General features: G+C 37.5%; 2 protein-coding genes across 8 annotated transcripts in view; one reads left to right on the top strand and one right to left on the bottom strand.

Moving 5' to 3' along the window:
• Nucleotides 1–12,044, top strand: part of GNB4 (G protein subunit beta 4) — a 58,178-nt gene extending 46,134 nt beyond the window's left edge. For all 5 annotated transcript variants that reach the window (XM_063662452.1, XM_054483598.2, XM_063662449.1 and 2 more), the window contains 2 exons: nucleotides 2,777–2,993; nucleotides 6,789–12,044. In XM_063662452.1, the coding sequence (XP_063518522.1) occupies nucleotides 2,777–2,993; nucleotides 6,789–6,895 (324 nt within the window). In that variant the 3' untranslated portion in view covers nucleotides 6,896–12,044. The remainder of the gene's footprint in view (nucleotides 1–2,776; nucleotides 2,994–6,788) is intronic.
• A 1,120-nt stretch (nucleotides 12,045–13,164) lies between these two features.
• The window catches only part of MFN1 (mitofusin 1), a 44,169-nt gene continuing 40,863 nt past the window's right edge, over nucleotides 13,165–16,470 (bottom strand). For all 3 annotated transcript variants that reach the window (XM_054483596.2, XM_054483595.2, XM_054483597.2), the window contains one exon: nucleotides 13,165–15,800. In XM_054483596.2, coding sequence (XP_054339571.1) covers nucleotides 15,722–15,800 — 79 coding nt within the window. In that variant the 3' untranslated portion in view covers nucleotides 13,165–15,721. The remainder of the gene's footprint in view (nucleotides 15,801–16,470) is intronic.

The raw sequence follows: 16,470 nt of genomic DNA, 5'->3' as shown, positions 1-16,470 counted from the left end.
TTTTTCTCCTAATTATAGGTCATATTTTCTTGCTTTTTTGCATGTCTGGTGAATTATTAGATACCAGACATTGTGAATTTTACCTTGTTGGATGCTAGATAATTTTATGTTCATAAAAATATTATTTAGATTTGCTCTGGGGCATAGCTAAAATCAGACTGGCCAAGTTAAGTTACTTGGAAACGATTTGATCATTACAGGGTTTGCATGTAAGTTTTGTTAGATGGGACCAGAGTGACACCGTGTGTGCTTAATTTTGCCCCACTGGTGAGACAAAAGACTTAAAACCCCTCTTCCCAAGAAATGACGAGGTTTTTCCTGTGTATTATGAGGTTTTCCCTCTGGCTGGAGGGGATAGGCATTATTTTCTTCCTGTGTACACACCAGGGTTTGTTTCCTGTAATCTTTTTGGGTGTTTCTTTCGCAGTTTGATTAGTTTTCTCACACGGCTCTGCTGATTGGTACTCAGTTGACTACCTAAAGGAGGTCCTCAGCATGCCTCTGGAGTTTTCTCTTTGCCAAGCTTTGTCCTCTCCGACACTCTCTGTGAACTCTAGATGCTGTGGACTTCTTGGATTCCCAGTGCTGTCTCCTCAACTCAGGGAGGCCAGTGGGCTCCAGCTGCATTTCTCTTCCCTTCACCATGACCTGTAAACTTTCACAGTAGGACGGTAGTAAGGTAGTAAGATGGAGCAGCTGTAGGAATTATATATTTATTTACTTACTTATTTTGAGACAGTCTCATTCTGTCACCCAGGCTGGAGTGCAGTGGCATAATCTCGGATCACTGCAACCTCCACTTTCCGGGTTCAAGTGATTCTCCTGCCTCAACCTCCCAAGTAGCTGGGACTACAGGCACCCGCCAACACGCTGTGCTAATTTTTGTATTTTTGGTAGAGACGGGGTTTCACTATGTTGGGCAGGCTGGTCTCGAACTCCTGACCTCAGGTGATCTGCCCACCTCAGCCTCCCAAAGTGCTGGGATTACAGGTGTGAGCCACCATGCCTGGCCTCTTTTATTTATATTGTTTCTCAGAGGCAGACTCCTTCGTTGGCTGATATCCAATGTTTTTAGAACCATGTTTTATATATTTTTGTCCAGTTGTTTTTAGTTTTTTAAGGCGTGGAGCAAATCCAATCACTGTTGCTCCATTTTGGCTGGAAGCAGAAGGATAGCCAAGAAGTAATTTTTAAAAAAATATCTTAGTTGAAAAACATTGAGTTGAAGGTCTAAGGGTCTTATGAAGTACTTTTTAAAAAGTAATTAAAAGAGGGGCCAGGCGCTGTGGCTTATGCCCGTAATCTCAGCACTTTGGGAGGCTGTGGCAGGCAGATCACTTGAGGCCAGGAGTTTGAGACCACCCCGGCCAACATAATGAAACACTGTCTCTACTAAAAATGCAAAAAAGTTAGCCAGGCGTTGTGGTGCATGCCTGTAATCCCAGCTACTGAGGAGACTGAGGTAGGAGAAGCACTTGAACCCAGGAGGCAGAAGTTGTAGTGAGCTGAGATTGCACCACTGCACTCCAGCCTGGGTGACAGAGCAAGACTCTGTCTCAAAAATAACAAAAAAAAGTAATTAAGAGAAACCAATACATCCTGTTGAATTTAAGAGTATCAAAAGATGGGAGAAAATTCAAGACGAAAACGCAGATTACCTAGATATAAAAGATTAAAAACCAAGCTAACTTCACACTTTTTTGCAATAGACACTGCTGGAAGGCTTCTGAACAGTATCTGCCAAGTGTTAAGGGAGAAATACTGTGACCCAATAATTTTAAGTATCAGAGATCATAGTCATGATGTGGGGAGAAATACACTAAATATAATATAGGATAAGAGATTAAGACCAAGAATAATCACTTAAGGCATTACACGTAAATGATTACTGCTATTAAAAGATACAGAATAAACTATAATGTTGTATGCAAGAAACACACCTAAAACAAAATGACCCAGGAAGGCTAAATGTAACAGTAAGAGAGTGGGTAAGTCATAAACTGGAAGGAAATCTGTAGTAATATTACTATATTACTATTAACTGAAGTAGAATTGGAGCAAAAACTATAAGATGAGAGAAGTTTTATCTTAATGAAAGGGACAGTAGTGATGCTATAACATTGAAATTCATAAAACAAAAGCCATTAAAAATTCAAGGACCCAAAACACCATTGTGTAGGAGACTTTAGTAGACAACTTGGAAATACTGATATCCTAAGAAGGCACGAAATAAGATACCGAGGATTTGAATAGTGTTATTTAATAATGTTGACTTGAGAGTATATTGTAAATTGCACCATATTTGGGTTTTACCAAGTATGCAGTATATTACCTTTCTAAAATCTGAAAAACTCTGAATTCTGAAAAAGAACTGTCCTAAGGGGTCCTTATAACCCTATAAGGATTGTGGACCTTTTATCTCCTTGCCGTTCGTTCTACAACAGCCACACACATACACATATATATTCTATAAATATTAGTACTTGCTTTAAATGTTTCAACATGACACATGGAGAACCAGAGCCAGTATTTGTTGAATACTTGCTGTGTTCTGAACAATGGGCTATGTACTTTGCGTATGTTATTTAATTCAGTCCTAACCACCACTTTGACAGGGAATCTAAGGCTTAAAAGATTTAAGAATCTTTAGTACCCAACATCGCTCACCTGGTAGGTAGCCAAGTTGGAATGTTAACCTAGATTTGTCTATTAGTACGCTGCCTCCTATGATTTTACATACATCTTTAGAGTAAATGTTTGTTACTTTCCTGTCTAGTTTTTCCCAAATGGATATGCCTTCGCCACTGGCTCTGATGATGCCACTTGCCGGCTCTTTGACCTTCGTGCAGATCAAGAGTTATCATTGTATTCTCATGACAATATCATCTGTGGAATCACTTCCGTAGCCTTCTCAAAAAGTGGGCGTCTCTTGTTGGCTGGTTACGATGACTTTAATTGTAACGTATGGGACACGCTAAAAGGAGATCGTGCAGGTTAGTAAATAAGTCCACATTAGGTTCTGATTTTCAGGAAGTGTGAAGAGGTTCCCATCAGTCGTGTTCTAGGCCTCCATGGACATCTTGGAGTTCTGGAAAGTGGTAACCCGATGGTTCTCATCATGTTCTTTGTTGTTACCTTTTGTTTGTGGTTATAATCCATAAACCATATTTACACTTTTGCTTTCTGAAGAATCACACTGAGGTCTGTAATATTTTCTTGTTTGGTAGACTTCAGAATTAAAGATGGATAGTGAATGTGATTCAGTGTGGTCTTTTAGAAATCACACTTTTCTTATCACCTGACAGGAAACATTGTAACTGCTGGTTTTCTTCCTTCTGAAGCAGATCTTGTATGGGACAGGACATAGACCTGTCGCTTGCCTTAGCCCCATACCCTGAGTCCTCCTCTGCAGCTTCTACAAGATGACAATACACATTAAGCCATACTGGGGACTGTCATTAGTAACAAGTCACACGGAGTAATTTTTAACTATTTTTAAAAATTAAAATTATACTTAAAGGAATCCAATTGTCCTATATAGCTTGTTACCAAAACACAGCAGTTGCTTCATTCCCAACCCATAGTTTCTGCTCCCCAAAGTAACTACATTTAGTCATTTACCTACCCGCCCTCTCTCCCCACCCTCTTTGTTTTGTTTTGTTGAGACAGGGTCTCTTTATGTTGCTAAGGCTGGTTTCTTCCAGCCTCAGCCTCTGGAGTAGCTGGGATTACAGGCTTGAATCACCTCACCTGGCTTACATACATATCTCTAAATAACATGCCTGTATTGCTGTTACTTGTTTAAAAAATAAAAATTCAGGTGTTATCTGTTGTTAACCTATTATCATGGATGATAAGGGTTTGGTTTTAAGCCGCTCCTGCCGTAGCCACATTCTTCCCAACCAGTTTTTCCCATATGATAGAGATTTTGTTTAGAATCACATTCACTGTTTACATAATTCCAACTTTTTAAAAAGTCATTTGCTGCTGAGCCATGAGACGTGTTATGACTTCTTTTGCCATGCAGCTTTTTTTGTATTTTCTAGAGTTAATTTTTTGGTTTATATTCTTAGTTTCTATGTGCTTCTCACTAATGAATCTTCACACTTTCTGCCAGTTTTGATGTGTCTTGGAGCGGATCCATTTTCGTTCATTGTGCTGGGTATTTAGTGAGCCTTTTTGATCGGGAAACTCATTACCCTATAGAACAGGGACACTTGGGGGTGGGGGCTTGTTGAATTTTATTTCTTCTCTATTATCATCATTCCCTTTTTCTAGATCTCCCATTATGTTGAAAATGGGCTTCCTGGACTGATCCTTTTGACTTTTTTTTTTAAGAATTTTTATTTTATTTTATTTTTTTTGAGATGGAGTCTTGCTCTGTTGCCCAGGCTGGAGTGCAGTGGCGTGATCTTGGCTCACTGCAGCCTCTGCCTCCCAGGTTCCAGCAATTCTCCTGTCTCAGCCTCCCGAGTAGACTAGCTGGGATTACAAGTGCGCACCACCATGCCCAGCTAATTTTTGTATTTTTAGTAGAGATGGAGTGTCACCATGTTGGTCGGGCTGGTCTCGAACTCCTGACCTCAGGTGATCTGCCCACCTCAGCCTCCCAAAGTGCTGGGATTACAGGCGTGAGCCACTGCTCCCGGCCTGACTTTTTAATTATATTTTTTATTTTCCATCTTTTTTGCTTTATCTTCTGGGAGGAAACCTCACCTCAGGTTTCAACCCTTCTATTAAGTTTTGGTTTTCATTTTCACTACCATCTTTTTAACTTAAGAGCATTATTAGTGAAAGAATTTTTTTTTTTTTAAGTTTCTTCTTCAAGCATAGTCTTTTGTGTTTCCAAGTTTTTTTTTTCTTCATTTTTGGGGTTTCCTGTCTTTATTTTTAGAATATTTCCTTAAAAGTGTTAGTTCTTATTCATACTTAAGAGTGAGGCACTAAAACCATTTGAAGCTGAGCACATGGCTAGTGTGCTGACTCTAGGCCTCCATTCACTCTAGGCTGGCCATTCACTAAGGAAGCTCTGCTGTGTCTGCCAGTTTGGGGGCTGATTTCAAGAGAAAACCTGAGGGGCCACAACATTTAGCTAGTAAACTTTATTCCCCTTTCAGCACAGTTTTATTAATCTCATCTGTGCCTGTTTTCTTCCAGTCAGGAGACCCTGTTTTACCCTTTCCACTGAGTGAGTCTCTAGTCTTAGACCACAGCGCAGGATCCGTCACCTGACTCTGTAGAGCAGAGGAAGAGGACACCTGGGGTCTCTTACTGATTGATGAACACTTTCCAGTGCAATCTTATTTTACTCTGCCTTTGCCCCTACCTGTTCCAGCGATACCTGGTTCCACCTAGTAGGGACGCTTTTGGAGAATCTGCAGTGTAATTTTGTTACTTGGCTTATTACTAGATTATTCATTTTGAACTCAGTATTTTGGGGTTCATTAACACAGTTGCCACCATCCAGCTTACAAAAGTTCACTGCCATTGCCTGCTCTCATCTCACTGTCCTTGTGGATTTATGTCCTTACCCTTTTAACTCCCCTATGCAGTTGTTGGGGTTCCTGAGGGAGCAGAGGCAGTTTAAGTTTTTTCCAGGAATGATTTTCTACAGCCTCTTTAAAGAGACTGCATGGTTTGCAGTTTTACACTTTGCAAGTAGATTCCTGGAAGTATTCCGTTGCTTAAGGCCAATTACTTTTTAAAGATATTTGGTGTTTTGCCTGGATTGAAACAATTAGTATCCATAACAAAATAAAAATGTGCTTGTTGTCCACACTTACATGCTTGAGTTTTAGTTTTGCTTTGCTTACAAGCTGGTTTCAAGTTGGCTCAACTGGAACTTTGAACTTAAAATTGGATCCTGACTAGTGAATTGCTAATTCATTTCCCTCTCCAGTGTGACTTAAAGTATTTAGCCACAATGTTCATTTTTTTTGTTATTTCAACTCATAATGGTAAATTTTCCCATTGCCAAACATGGCCATACTGGAGATACTATAGAGAATATTAAGAGTTACAAGATGAACTTCTGTTCCTGATTGATTGAAAATGATATGCTTAAGAATATAGAGAGATAATGCAAATTCAAACACAGTGTATTTTCAAAAGTTTTTTGAGCATTTGATGTATTCTAATTTTTCTTATTAATCTTATTGTATTTCTTGTTTTCCTCCAAAATATTGGAAATACATCAAGTGAGTTTAATATGTGAAAGAAATGAGAACTACATGAGTTTCATGGTTTCAGAAAGTTAAAACCAATAACATTCCGGAGTTTGGTGATTAGCATAAGAAAGTAAATAAATTATGTTGGTATTCTTGGAAGCAGTGATGTAAGGCAGCTTTATTCTTATGTTTTTGTTGTTCCTGTGGTAAAGGACTCCTTCAGTGAACTTCATTGAAAATCTTGTTTTTGTTGAAAATAGCATACATAGCTCAGTAGCAAAATTTGGAATATCATGAACTTATTAGAGATGTGGAATAATTGTCTGCATATGTTTTCCTAGATATAAGTTGAATTATAAAATGATTTTTCAAAAATTAAAACCACAAATTGATGCACATCAAAATTCAAATAATCCAAATTTATAAATACATCCAGCTTACTCCTAACTTCTTACTCAGAGAAATTTGTTGTTTTCTTTTAAATTATTATTATTTTTTAACTGATGAGCTTTCAAGAAAACTGGACTGATAGTTTTTAAGTACCCTTTTAAATCTCTGCATATACTTGTTTAATTCTAAAACTCTACAATTGCTAACTTTTTACTAAATTTTTTTTTTCAGGTGTCCTTGCTGGTCATGACAACCGTGTGAGCTGCTTAGGTGTAACTGATGATGGCATGGCTGTGGCAACAGGCTCTTGGGACAGTTTTCTTAGAATCTGGAATTAACAGTGTCATACGTATTCTTTGTTCTCCATTGATATATCTGGAGAAATCAATGCTACAGCCTATAGCTGTGAAAAAATTCTACCTTATATTTGCAGGTGAAGATTTTTCTATTAGATTATATACAAAAACAAGCTTTCAGTAAACTACCAAAAAAAAGTGGGGGTGGGGGAAAAAAGGCAAAGGCGCCTTCTGAGATCAAAAGGACCAGTGTATTAATTTGAGGGGTTGGGTTAATTTAACCTTGATGAATTGTTGTATGTATTCAGAGTCTGTTTTCTTTGTGTAGAACAGAATGTACACATTATAGCAGCTCGCCATTGTGTTTGCATTTTTTAAGAAGTACATTTTTAACTTTGTATACACAAGAAATGTCACATTTTTGAGTTTTGTAATGGAAGAACCAGGCACAGAAACAGAGAGAAATGATACTGTATGTGTGTGTATTTATGTCTGAAGAAAGTCCCCTTGAATTCTCTTTGAATCTAAGAGATCCTGATGGCTTCATGTTTAAGAGCATTGACAGGCGGGGCACCTCTGAGGGGAGTCCATTGTTTCTCATGCATCATTTGCCGTATACTGTTAATCAAAGTGCTTGCTTTCAGTCCTTTGAGGGGACAGATAATCTGAAGGCCAGAGATTAGAGATTTCACTGATATTTTGGACATACATAAGAAACTTCATTATAATTTATTAATAAAAAGTAGGTAATAGCATATAAATGGTTCTTGACATTTTAAAAGCCTGGTTATGATCAGTTGACACTTTGAGTACCCCCCTAAATAGCTGGACTTTCCTATTCATTTCATATTTGGAACTAAGTTTGTAGTGTATACTCATCTTTCAGAAGTTTGGTAAACATTGGGATTGTCCCTGCATCTGAACATCTTTCCCAGTGCTATCAGTATACATCTAGAGAGGAAATGCAATGTGACAGTGTTACATTTGGAGAGAAGTGTGAGATCTAACCAATTGCTAGCACATATTTGTTGTAATACGATGGTTTATTTCATGTTTGCATACTATAAAATCTGAATTGATGTGAAATATCTGTGCCTTTAAATTTCTTAAAATGAAACCTTTAAGCTTTTTGTTGTTTTGCAATATTTTGTAGTATTTCTTCCCTTCCTTAGCACAAAATACTGGTTTCTAAGTGGATTTGCTTCAAAGGATGTCTAGATGTAAGTGATTCCACTTAAAGCCAAAATAAAAATTCCTAAAGCAGTTCTTAAAGGAGTTAGAGAGATATATTAAACAGTTCTTCTGTGGTATAATAATGTGTCTCTTACTAGAATGACCCCCACAACTAAGTTAAAGATACTTTTCCTGTTGGATTTTCTTTTACAAATAAGTCTAAATGATTGATAATAGAAGATTGTTAGTCTTGCTTGATGGTAAAGTCTTGGATTATTCTGATATATAGACATGCATTGTTTTGTAACTTAGTTATTACTTTTCAGATAGGTCTGTGTTAACTTTTGAACATGTGTAACCTTAACCTAAATACTCCCAAACTTTACCTCTAAATTTTTGTTTTTATATTGTGAATGTGCTAATATGTGCATCAGCTGTAAAGATGTTATCAGTTTTGTTTATTAAAATCAGTTGACAATTAGAATAATAATAAAATGGATAAAGGCAAATTAAGATATAGGACCAAAACAGAATATTGTAGATGGCAGTTATGAATGTATATTTATATTTTGGTTAAGATTTCTATTAACTTTTTGGCTGGGCGCAGTGGCTCACACCTATAATCCCAGCACTTTGGGAGGCCGAGGTGGGCAGATCACTTGAGGTCAGGAGTTCGCGACCAGCCTACCCGACATGGTGAAACCCCATCTCTTCTAAAAATACAAAAATTAGCTGGGCGTGGTGGCACATTCCTGTAATCCCAGCTACTCGGGAGGCTGAGGCAGGAGATTCGCCTGAACCCGGGAGGCGGAGGTTGCAGTGAGCCGAGATCGTGCCACTGCACTCCAGCCTAGGCGACAGAGTGAGACTCCATCTCAAATTGGGGAAAAAAAAAAAATTTATATGAACTTTTGCTATTAATGTTTATTTGTAGGCTATTTATATCACTTCATAAAGCACAGCTCTTTGAGAAAAGAATACAGGAATGTATTCATTTCCAGAAAAAGAGGGTTGGGGAAAGTTTGCCATGTAGGTTAGTCAGAAGAAAGCAATTCTCTTATGCATAAAAATAACCTTAAATATGTGAGAGACTGTCTCCTCTACTTAAGAGTTATTATAGTAGTCAGAGGCATACAGACCACAGGAATTCTATGGTCTTAACATATTTTAAAATTACATTTATTTTAATGTTCTTAAAGTTTATGAAGAGCAGTTTAAAGCAGTTCCCATAATTAAATATTTACTCAGCAACTAAAAACTATTTAACCCTTGTGGTTAATTATACACATAAACAAATGGCGACAGAGTAGCCTCACTACCACAATTACCTTCATGGTTACACCTTTGCTTTCTAATAATAGGGGCTGTAGTTGCTAAATCTATTTGTTTACTTGCAGTTTAAGTTGAGCTGATTATTTGTTTAATTCTGTTATTGTTCCTGAGTTCAATGAGTATGTAATTTGTAGAGACGTTGAATAGTTTGGATCTGAGTTTTTAAGGCTGAAAAATCTGGCTGGATTTAGTTTTTAAAAATTTGCATCATCAAGAATATTGCAGTTAATGTTCCTTCTTTTTTTTTTTTTTTTTTTTTAAAGACAGAGTCTCACTCTGTCACCCAGGCTGGAGTGTACAGTGGTGCCATCTTGGCTCATTGCAGCCTCAACCTCTGCCTCCTGGGTTCAAGCCAGTTCTTGTGCCTCAGCCTCCCAAGTAGCTAGGACTATAGGCATGTGCCAGCATGCCCGGCTAATTTTTGTATTTTTAGTAGAGACGGGGCTTCGCCATCTTGGCCAGTCTGATCTCGTACTCCTGGCCTCAAGTGATCCACCAGCCTCAGCCTCCCAAAGTGCTGGGATTACAGACGTGAGCCACCGTGCCCAGCCAGGTTTCCTTCTTTACCTTCTAAGAAACATTTAAACATAATGTGCCTGAGAAGGTTAATTTGTCAACTCTGTAGCATGTCAAGAAAAGTAGTTTTTTGAGATCTGGCAAGAATATTTTAGAGATACATATTCTTTTCTAAGTATGTGATCACCTTGTGGTGTTGAGCATATCGTCCCAAAAACCTGCTTAAGCAAACAGTTCTTGGCCAGGCACTGTGGCTCACACCTGTAATCCCAGCACTTTGGGAGGCCGAGGCAGGTGGATCACGAGGTCAGGAGTTCAAGACCAGCCTGGCCAAGATGGTGAAACCCCATCTCTACTAAAAATACAAAAATTAGCCGGGCGTAGAGGCGGGCGCCTGTCAGCTACTCGTGAGGCTGAGGCAGAGAATTACTTGAACTCGGGAGGCGGAGGTTGCAGTGAGCTGAGATGGCACCACTGCACTGCAGCCTGGGCGACAGAGCAAGACTCCATGTCAAAAAGAAAAAGCAGTTCTTGCCATCAGCAAGGATATCTCCTCCACTTTAATGGACAGGCCTCATTTTTGGCAGCTATGCTATTTGAGATTTAGACTGAATATCCAAGGTTCCTCCCTAGCTCAAGTTTTTACTTGTGATTACACACACCACATTGAATTCCATCTTCAGAGGCAAAGATTTGAGGCTTCATATCTCAACAGCAAAAGGGCCTGTTCAGCAATTCCCTTCATTTTAGACTCATATGACCTCAGAGATTGCATGATAATAGTAAACTAGTCTCCTGGAAATAATGGATGTAGGTGCTTCTAGAATATGTTACAGAATTTCAAACTTAACCTATTAATAGATAAATGGATCTTGACTTAAGGTGACAAAATGAAATTTTTTATTATTGCTTAAAGACGCTGTGCCAATATTGTATATAACTAGCTCCTCCAATACTTTTGGTATTTTGGATTTAATAGTAAGACCTTAAGCATTTTAAATGTGAACATGTTCAGGGAAGTATGCTTTGATGTAAATGTCTCAGATCTAAGTTGTAACACAATTGAATACTTGTGGCTTATTCTTGGTTTAACTTAGGAAAACTGGTTAAACAATTCCCCATTTGGGCCTGTCATCATTTTAATAGTGAAGATGTTCTTTCTATAATCTTCAGGGTCTGAGTCAGGCTGAATTTTTTTAAAAATTAAATATTATGTTCAAATTCTTTCCTTTTTGCCATTGTGAAAAGGCAAAATTTTAAATGATTTCTCCTGTTAGAATTTTAAAAAATACAGGTTGGACCATCTTTCTTATGGGTTGCACAATGAATTTATATTTCAAATTAGATTAAGTAGAATGTGAAGTACATTTCAGATTTACTAGTTTTCTTTCCATTTTTCATTTTGGGTTGCCTCAGATTCAGTGTATATTTTAAAATATTGGTTACATAATAGGTACTCAATGAAATGGTTTATAGTAGAATATCTAAGCTAGCACTTTATTTTAAAAAGTAAATTATTAATCACACATTGATGGTACACCTTGTATTTAGCAAATGTTTGCATGTTGATAAAATCTCCTATGTCTTCTTTCTTAAATCCAGTTACTGATTTTGTAAAATACAGTTGTGTTAAAGCAGCATTACAGGGGGAAAAAGCTATATTCCAACTGGTGTTAAATGTATTCAACAAAATCTTACATCATACAGTATTTATTTCTTAATTAATAGAACTTCAGTGATATACTTGGTAGATATCTCAAGCCTTTTGTCTTTTACACAATGGTGCTCTATCCTATTGTTTTCAAAGAAGCATCTGAACACTTGCATTTCTATTTTCCTATCCAAAGGCATCCACATCTAAGTGTGTTTTTAAAGTTGATTGAAATTATTTTCCTGTTAAAGCATTCTGAAAGTGTTTGTCTTTACCTAGAATGATTTGTACACACTCGTGGTCAACTGAACATGAATGTCAGTAGTAGTCTAATTATGGGAAGGGTAAACATGTTAGATTAAGGCTCTTAAAGCTCTAAACCATATAAACTATGGACTTGTATCATGATTTAACTGTTCTTAGATCTTTCTTACACAGTGATTCATTCCTCTATTTGTACAGTGGCTTTATGAAATGTTGTGAATTGATACTGTAATCAATAAAGTGCTTTTAACCAGATTTCATTGTATTTTTTTAATGCCACACTTTTTTTTTTTTTTTTTTGAGAGTGTTACTCTCTTGCCCAGGCTGGAATACAGTGGTGTCATCATGGTTTACTGCAACCTTAGCCTCCCGTGCTCAAGTGATCATCCCACCTCAGCCTCCGGAGTAGATGGGACTATGGGTACGTACATGCCACTATGCCCAGTTAATTGTTATATTTTTTTGTAGAGACAGGGTCTATGTTGCCCAGGCTGGTCTTGAACTCCTGGGCTCAAGAGATCTGCCTGCCCCAGCCTCCTAAAGTGCTGGGATTATAGGCATGAACTACCATGCCCAGCCAATTTTTTATAAAGTTTTTATTGAGACAGGGGTCTTGCTTTGTTGCCCAGGCATGTCTCGAACTCCTGGCTTTAAGGGACCGTCCCACCCTGATCTCCCAAACTGCTGGGATTGCAGGCTTGAGCCAACAAGCCTGGCCTCTGTAATTTTTAAATAAGCGATTCTGCTTATGGTGTTGATAAATTATATCTTTACTACTTCTTTCACCACCACACCCTTGGGGGAGGATGAGGGTGGAAATTAAGATAAAGATGTTATATAATTATTTACAGATTATCTTAAATTTACTTCAAAATGTGGGAGATAAAACAACTTTGGCCATGAGTTGGTAATTCTTGAAGCTGGGCAATGGAGTAATGAAGGTTTATTATGCTTTCCTGGTTATCTCTGTCCTTGTTTAATATTATTCTATAATAAAATGTTTCTTAAACTTATGAGTCCATGCGGGGGCACATAGGACTACAGGTTGAAGCAGAGGGCAAGAATAAACTCCCCTTTGACACTCTAAATTAGTTCTATTGTCCAGTGAAGAGTACTAAATACCTGTAAATTGTTATGTTTAAGGTAGAAAACTTCTTGAAATGTGCTCCTCTGATGGTATTGTATGACATCTTATACTAATGACTGGTGTATGTAACTTTCACTTACCCTTTTAATGCTTGCCCAGAAGAACTAAACAGTAATGCAATCAAAAGAGGTCTACTTAAGATAACTAACTTACATATCTACCATAAACGTAATTAATGAAAGATAAAAACTCACTAAATACTAGTATAAATGCTACATTTGTCAACTATCAGGCAGGCAAACAGGTTTTATTTTCATCTTGCAAACTTGCATACTGAAAAAAAGTTTTTGTAAAAAGATTATACAAAGTTTAATCCTGCAAACATACAAAGTAAACAAGTGTATGTGCAATAACTTCGAAGTACATCACTCATAATTACATAATTCCTGTATAATTCATGGGCTTGGTCATAGGTGCACATATTTCTAGGCGTAAGAGTTGGCTTTCATTATTTTACTGTTCCATTTCCAACATTCATTATGTTTTCACAATTGATCAGACAGAACTACATAAAACAAGTGATGAAAAAGTTGCCATACCAAACCTATACCAGTGGTACCCCAACTTTACTGTGCATCAGAAACACCTGGATGGCTTGTTAAACCATAGATTGCTGGGCTTCAAACCTACTGTCTGACTCCATAGGTTTGGGTTCAGACCCAAGAATCCACGCTTCTTATAAGTTTGAAGGTGATTATAGCTGTGCGTGGTGGCTCACACCTGTAATCCCAACACTTTGGGAGGCTGAGGTAAAAGGATCACTTGAGCCTGTGAGTTCAAGACCAGCCTGCACAACACGGGGAAACCTCGTCTTTACAAAAACTAGCCAGGCATGGTGGCGTGTGCCTGTAGTCTCAGCCACCCAGGAGGTCGATGTGGGAGGATCACCTGAACCCGAGAGGTTGAGGCTGTAGTGAGCCATGATCACGCCACTGCACTCCATCCTGGGTGACAGACTGAGACCCTGTCTCAGGAAAAGAAGTAATGTCGATGACCCAGGACCAAACTTTGAGAACCACTGTACTATACTAATGAGGTGATACCAAACCATTATGAACTTTCAAGCTTAAGTACTTTCATATAAAGGTTATGGCCTTGAGTTTTGTAACCTAAATTAGGAGTACATGATCTTAGACACTGTTTTTCCATGTTGTAGTTGTTACCTAATCCCACTTACTGTGGCCTGTACCATTTCTTGGGTTATGAATCAGCAATAAAAGCTAAACACCAAAATTAATTTGCATTAGTATACTGCACTCTAGTGTCAATTTGCATAAAAATATATTTTTGAAAGGCTTCAATGGCCTAGTGTTATCTTCTAAGATACCTTGAAAAATAGAGTTGCACCTGCTGTAAAAAGGCTGAATAGCATCTAGAAGCCTTAAAAGGCATAGAAAAGGAAGGACTGTGTATTCAAAGAGAAAAAGCCTTAAATTTTATCCCTCCCATGAAAAGGAAACAAACTACATGTGGCCAAATGTACTGTGTTCCCCGGGACTGTGCATTTCTAACAAGTGTCTAGGAGATACTGATCTGGTAGTCCTACATTTTGTCTAGCAAATTCCTAGAATGGTGTCATTTTTGTACATTTCCATTCCATCTGAGTTTCAATTTTTTTTAACATCAGTTAAAGATTTTATTTGATTCATTAAAGAGGAAACTGGTGAGGCATTTCCACCAGCTCAAGGAAGAATTTTGTAAATGTTACATTTATGGATCAGAAATAACTGAAATGAATGTGCAAATGGAGGCAAAACTGGCCTCTTCCACAGTGGGGAAGAAAGTCAACAGAACCTCCACTAGGCATAATTTACATATGTACAGACTCAATCAGCTTTTAATATAGAAAGATATTTGAACCCAAAATCTTTCATTAAGGTAAAAAGTACAATAATAATTTTTAATGAAATCCTGGAAAATTCATACAAATAAAATTAAAAGCCTCCAATGGGGTATAATCCAGCAATATCCTAGGCAAATGCTTCCTGAAGAACAGCTTTTTAAAAACATCACTGTTTATCATTCAAAATTCAGACCTCTCCTATCTTTGGCTATTTTTATCTCTTCAAACTTTACTCCTAAAATTGCACTAGGAAAGCTTTCCTTATTGGAATCATAATGGGAGCAAAGCTGAAAATGTTTCTTTAGAAACATCTAAGGAAATTACTTAGACCCAAATACTTATAAGTGACTATAACAAGCCTTTATCCTGTTTTACATCCGTTTTAATGGGAATAAAAAGTAAAAACAGCACATTTATTAGTGGTTCACACAGCTGCCATGATGGCAGAGTGACTGTGACTTGCATAAATAATACACCCAAGGACATTCCACACTCCTTGGTAGTTCCAGGTAGTTCCAGCAATGCGATTTACTAAATAAAGTGACTATTCCCATGAAAGAAAGCACCAAAAACTAGTTTTGAGAAAGAAGATGAAAGGCTCAATCTCTAACTCCTGGATGCCAGGAAGCAGAGTTTTTCAGAATCAAAAACAAATTAAGAGCTCACGGCCCCACCCCTCAGGGGTCACATAAGTTGGTACCGTTGCTTGTAACTAATTCATGATTTTAGCCTTTTCTTTACCCAAAATTAAAACTAAGGACATAACACTCTTCAAAAATACACATACCCTGAGATAGATCTTTACCAGAATCTACACAGGGCTTTGCTATTTAGGTACAGTTAGTACAATTCATATTTAAAGTAATTTCATAAAAATAACAACTGTCCCAATCTTACAAGTTTCATTTCCTCCTATCATGGTCACCAAAGCAATCTCTATTGTTAGGATTCTTCATTGCTTGAAGGTAGAAACTGCTTAGTAAAGTTCTCCAGCTCATTTTCAAGTTGAACAGCTTTATTTCTAATTAAAAAAATAAAACACCAATCTAATTACCATAAAGGTCAAGGAGAAAAGTGCATTCCATCCATTATTAAAAGACAAAAACTAATAATAAACAACGAAGAGCATAACAGACAGTGGAATCATATCTTACACGGGATATCCTAAGTTACCTAGAGCCATGATTATGCTTGCAAATTCCCTTTAAATAATGCACAAAGTACAGAGTGTTATGGACATAGAAGGAAAGTAGCAGATGTTACAGTGGCAATGGCATACCAAAAATATTTCCTTTAAACACTAGATTCATCCTTGATGCAGCCAAATGCCCACAAGAGAGGAAAACTGGAACTAAAACTGACAGAAAAACAGATTTGTTTCCCACTCTCATACTATGCCAGGGCACATATTCATTGAGTGGGCTCTCTCTCTCCATTATGGAGGGGGGAAGGTCTTGTTTTACTTTATTCCTGTGTGCATATGCTTCAGGTCATACAAGTGAAGTGTACATCAGCTCTGAACTCTACATTTCTTCAGGTAGCTCTCCTGCAGCATTAGCACATTAAATTCTATCCAAATGGCTGAGCCTAATCTAGTAAAAAATGGAAATTCCAAATATTATGGTATTTATTTTTTTAACTTTTTTCTATTAGAAAAGGTATATATGGGATGAGCTGACTTAAAATAGGAG

The sequence above is a fragment of the Pongo pygmaeus genome, chromosome 2 (genome assembly GCF_028885625.2).
Source record: "Pongo pygmaeus isolate AG05252 chromosome 2, NHGRI_mPonPyg2-v2.0_pri, whole genome shotgun sequence".
In the NCBI taxonomy this organism is placed as follows: domain Eukaryota; kingdom Metazoa; phylum Chordata; class Mammalia; order Primates; family Hominidae; genus Pongo; species Pongo pygmaeus.
The sequence above is the reverse complement of the archived record's forward strand: the minus strand, read 5'-3'. Positions and strand labels throughout refer to the sequence as shown.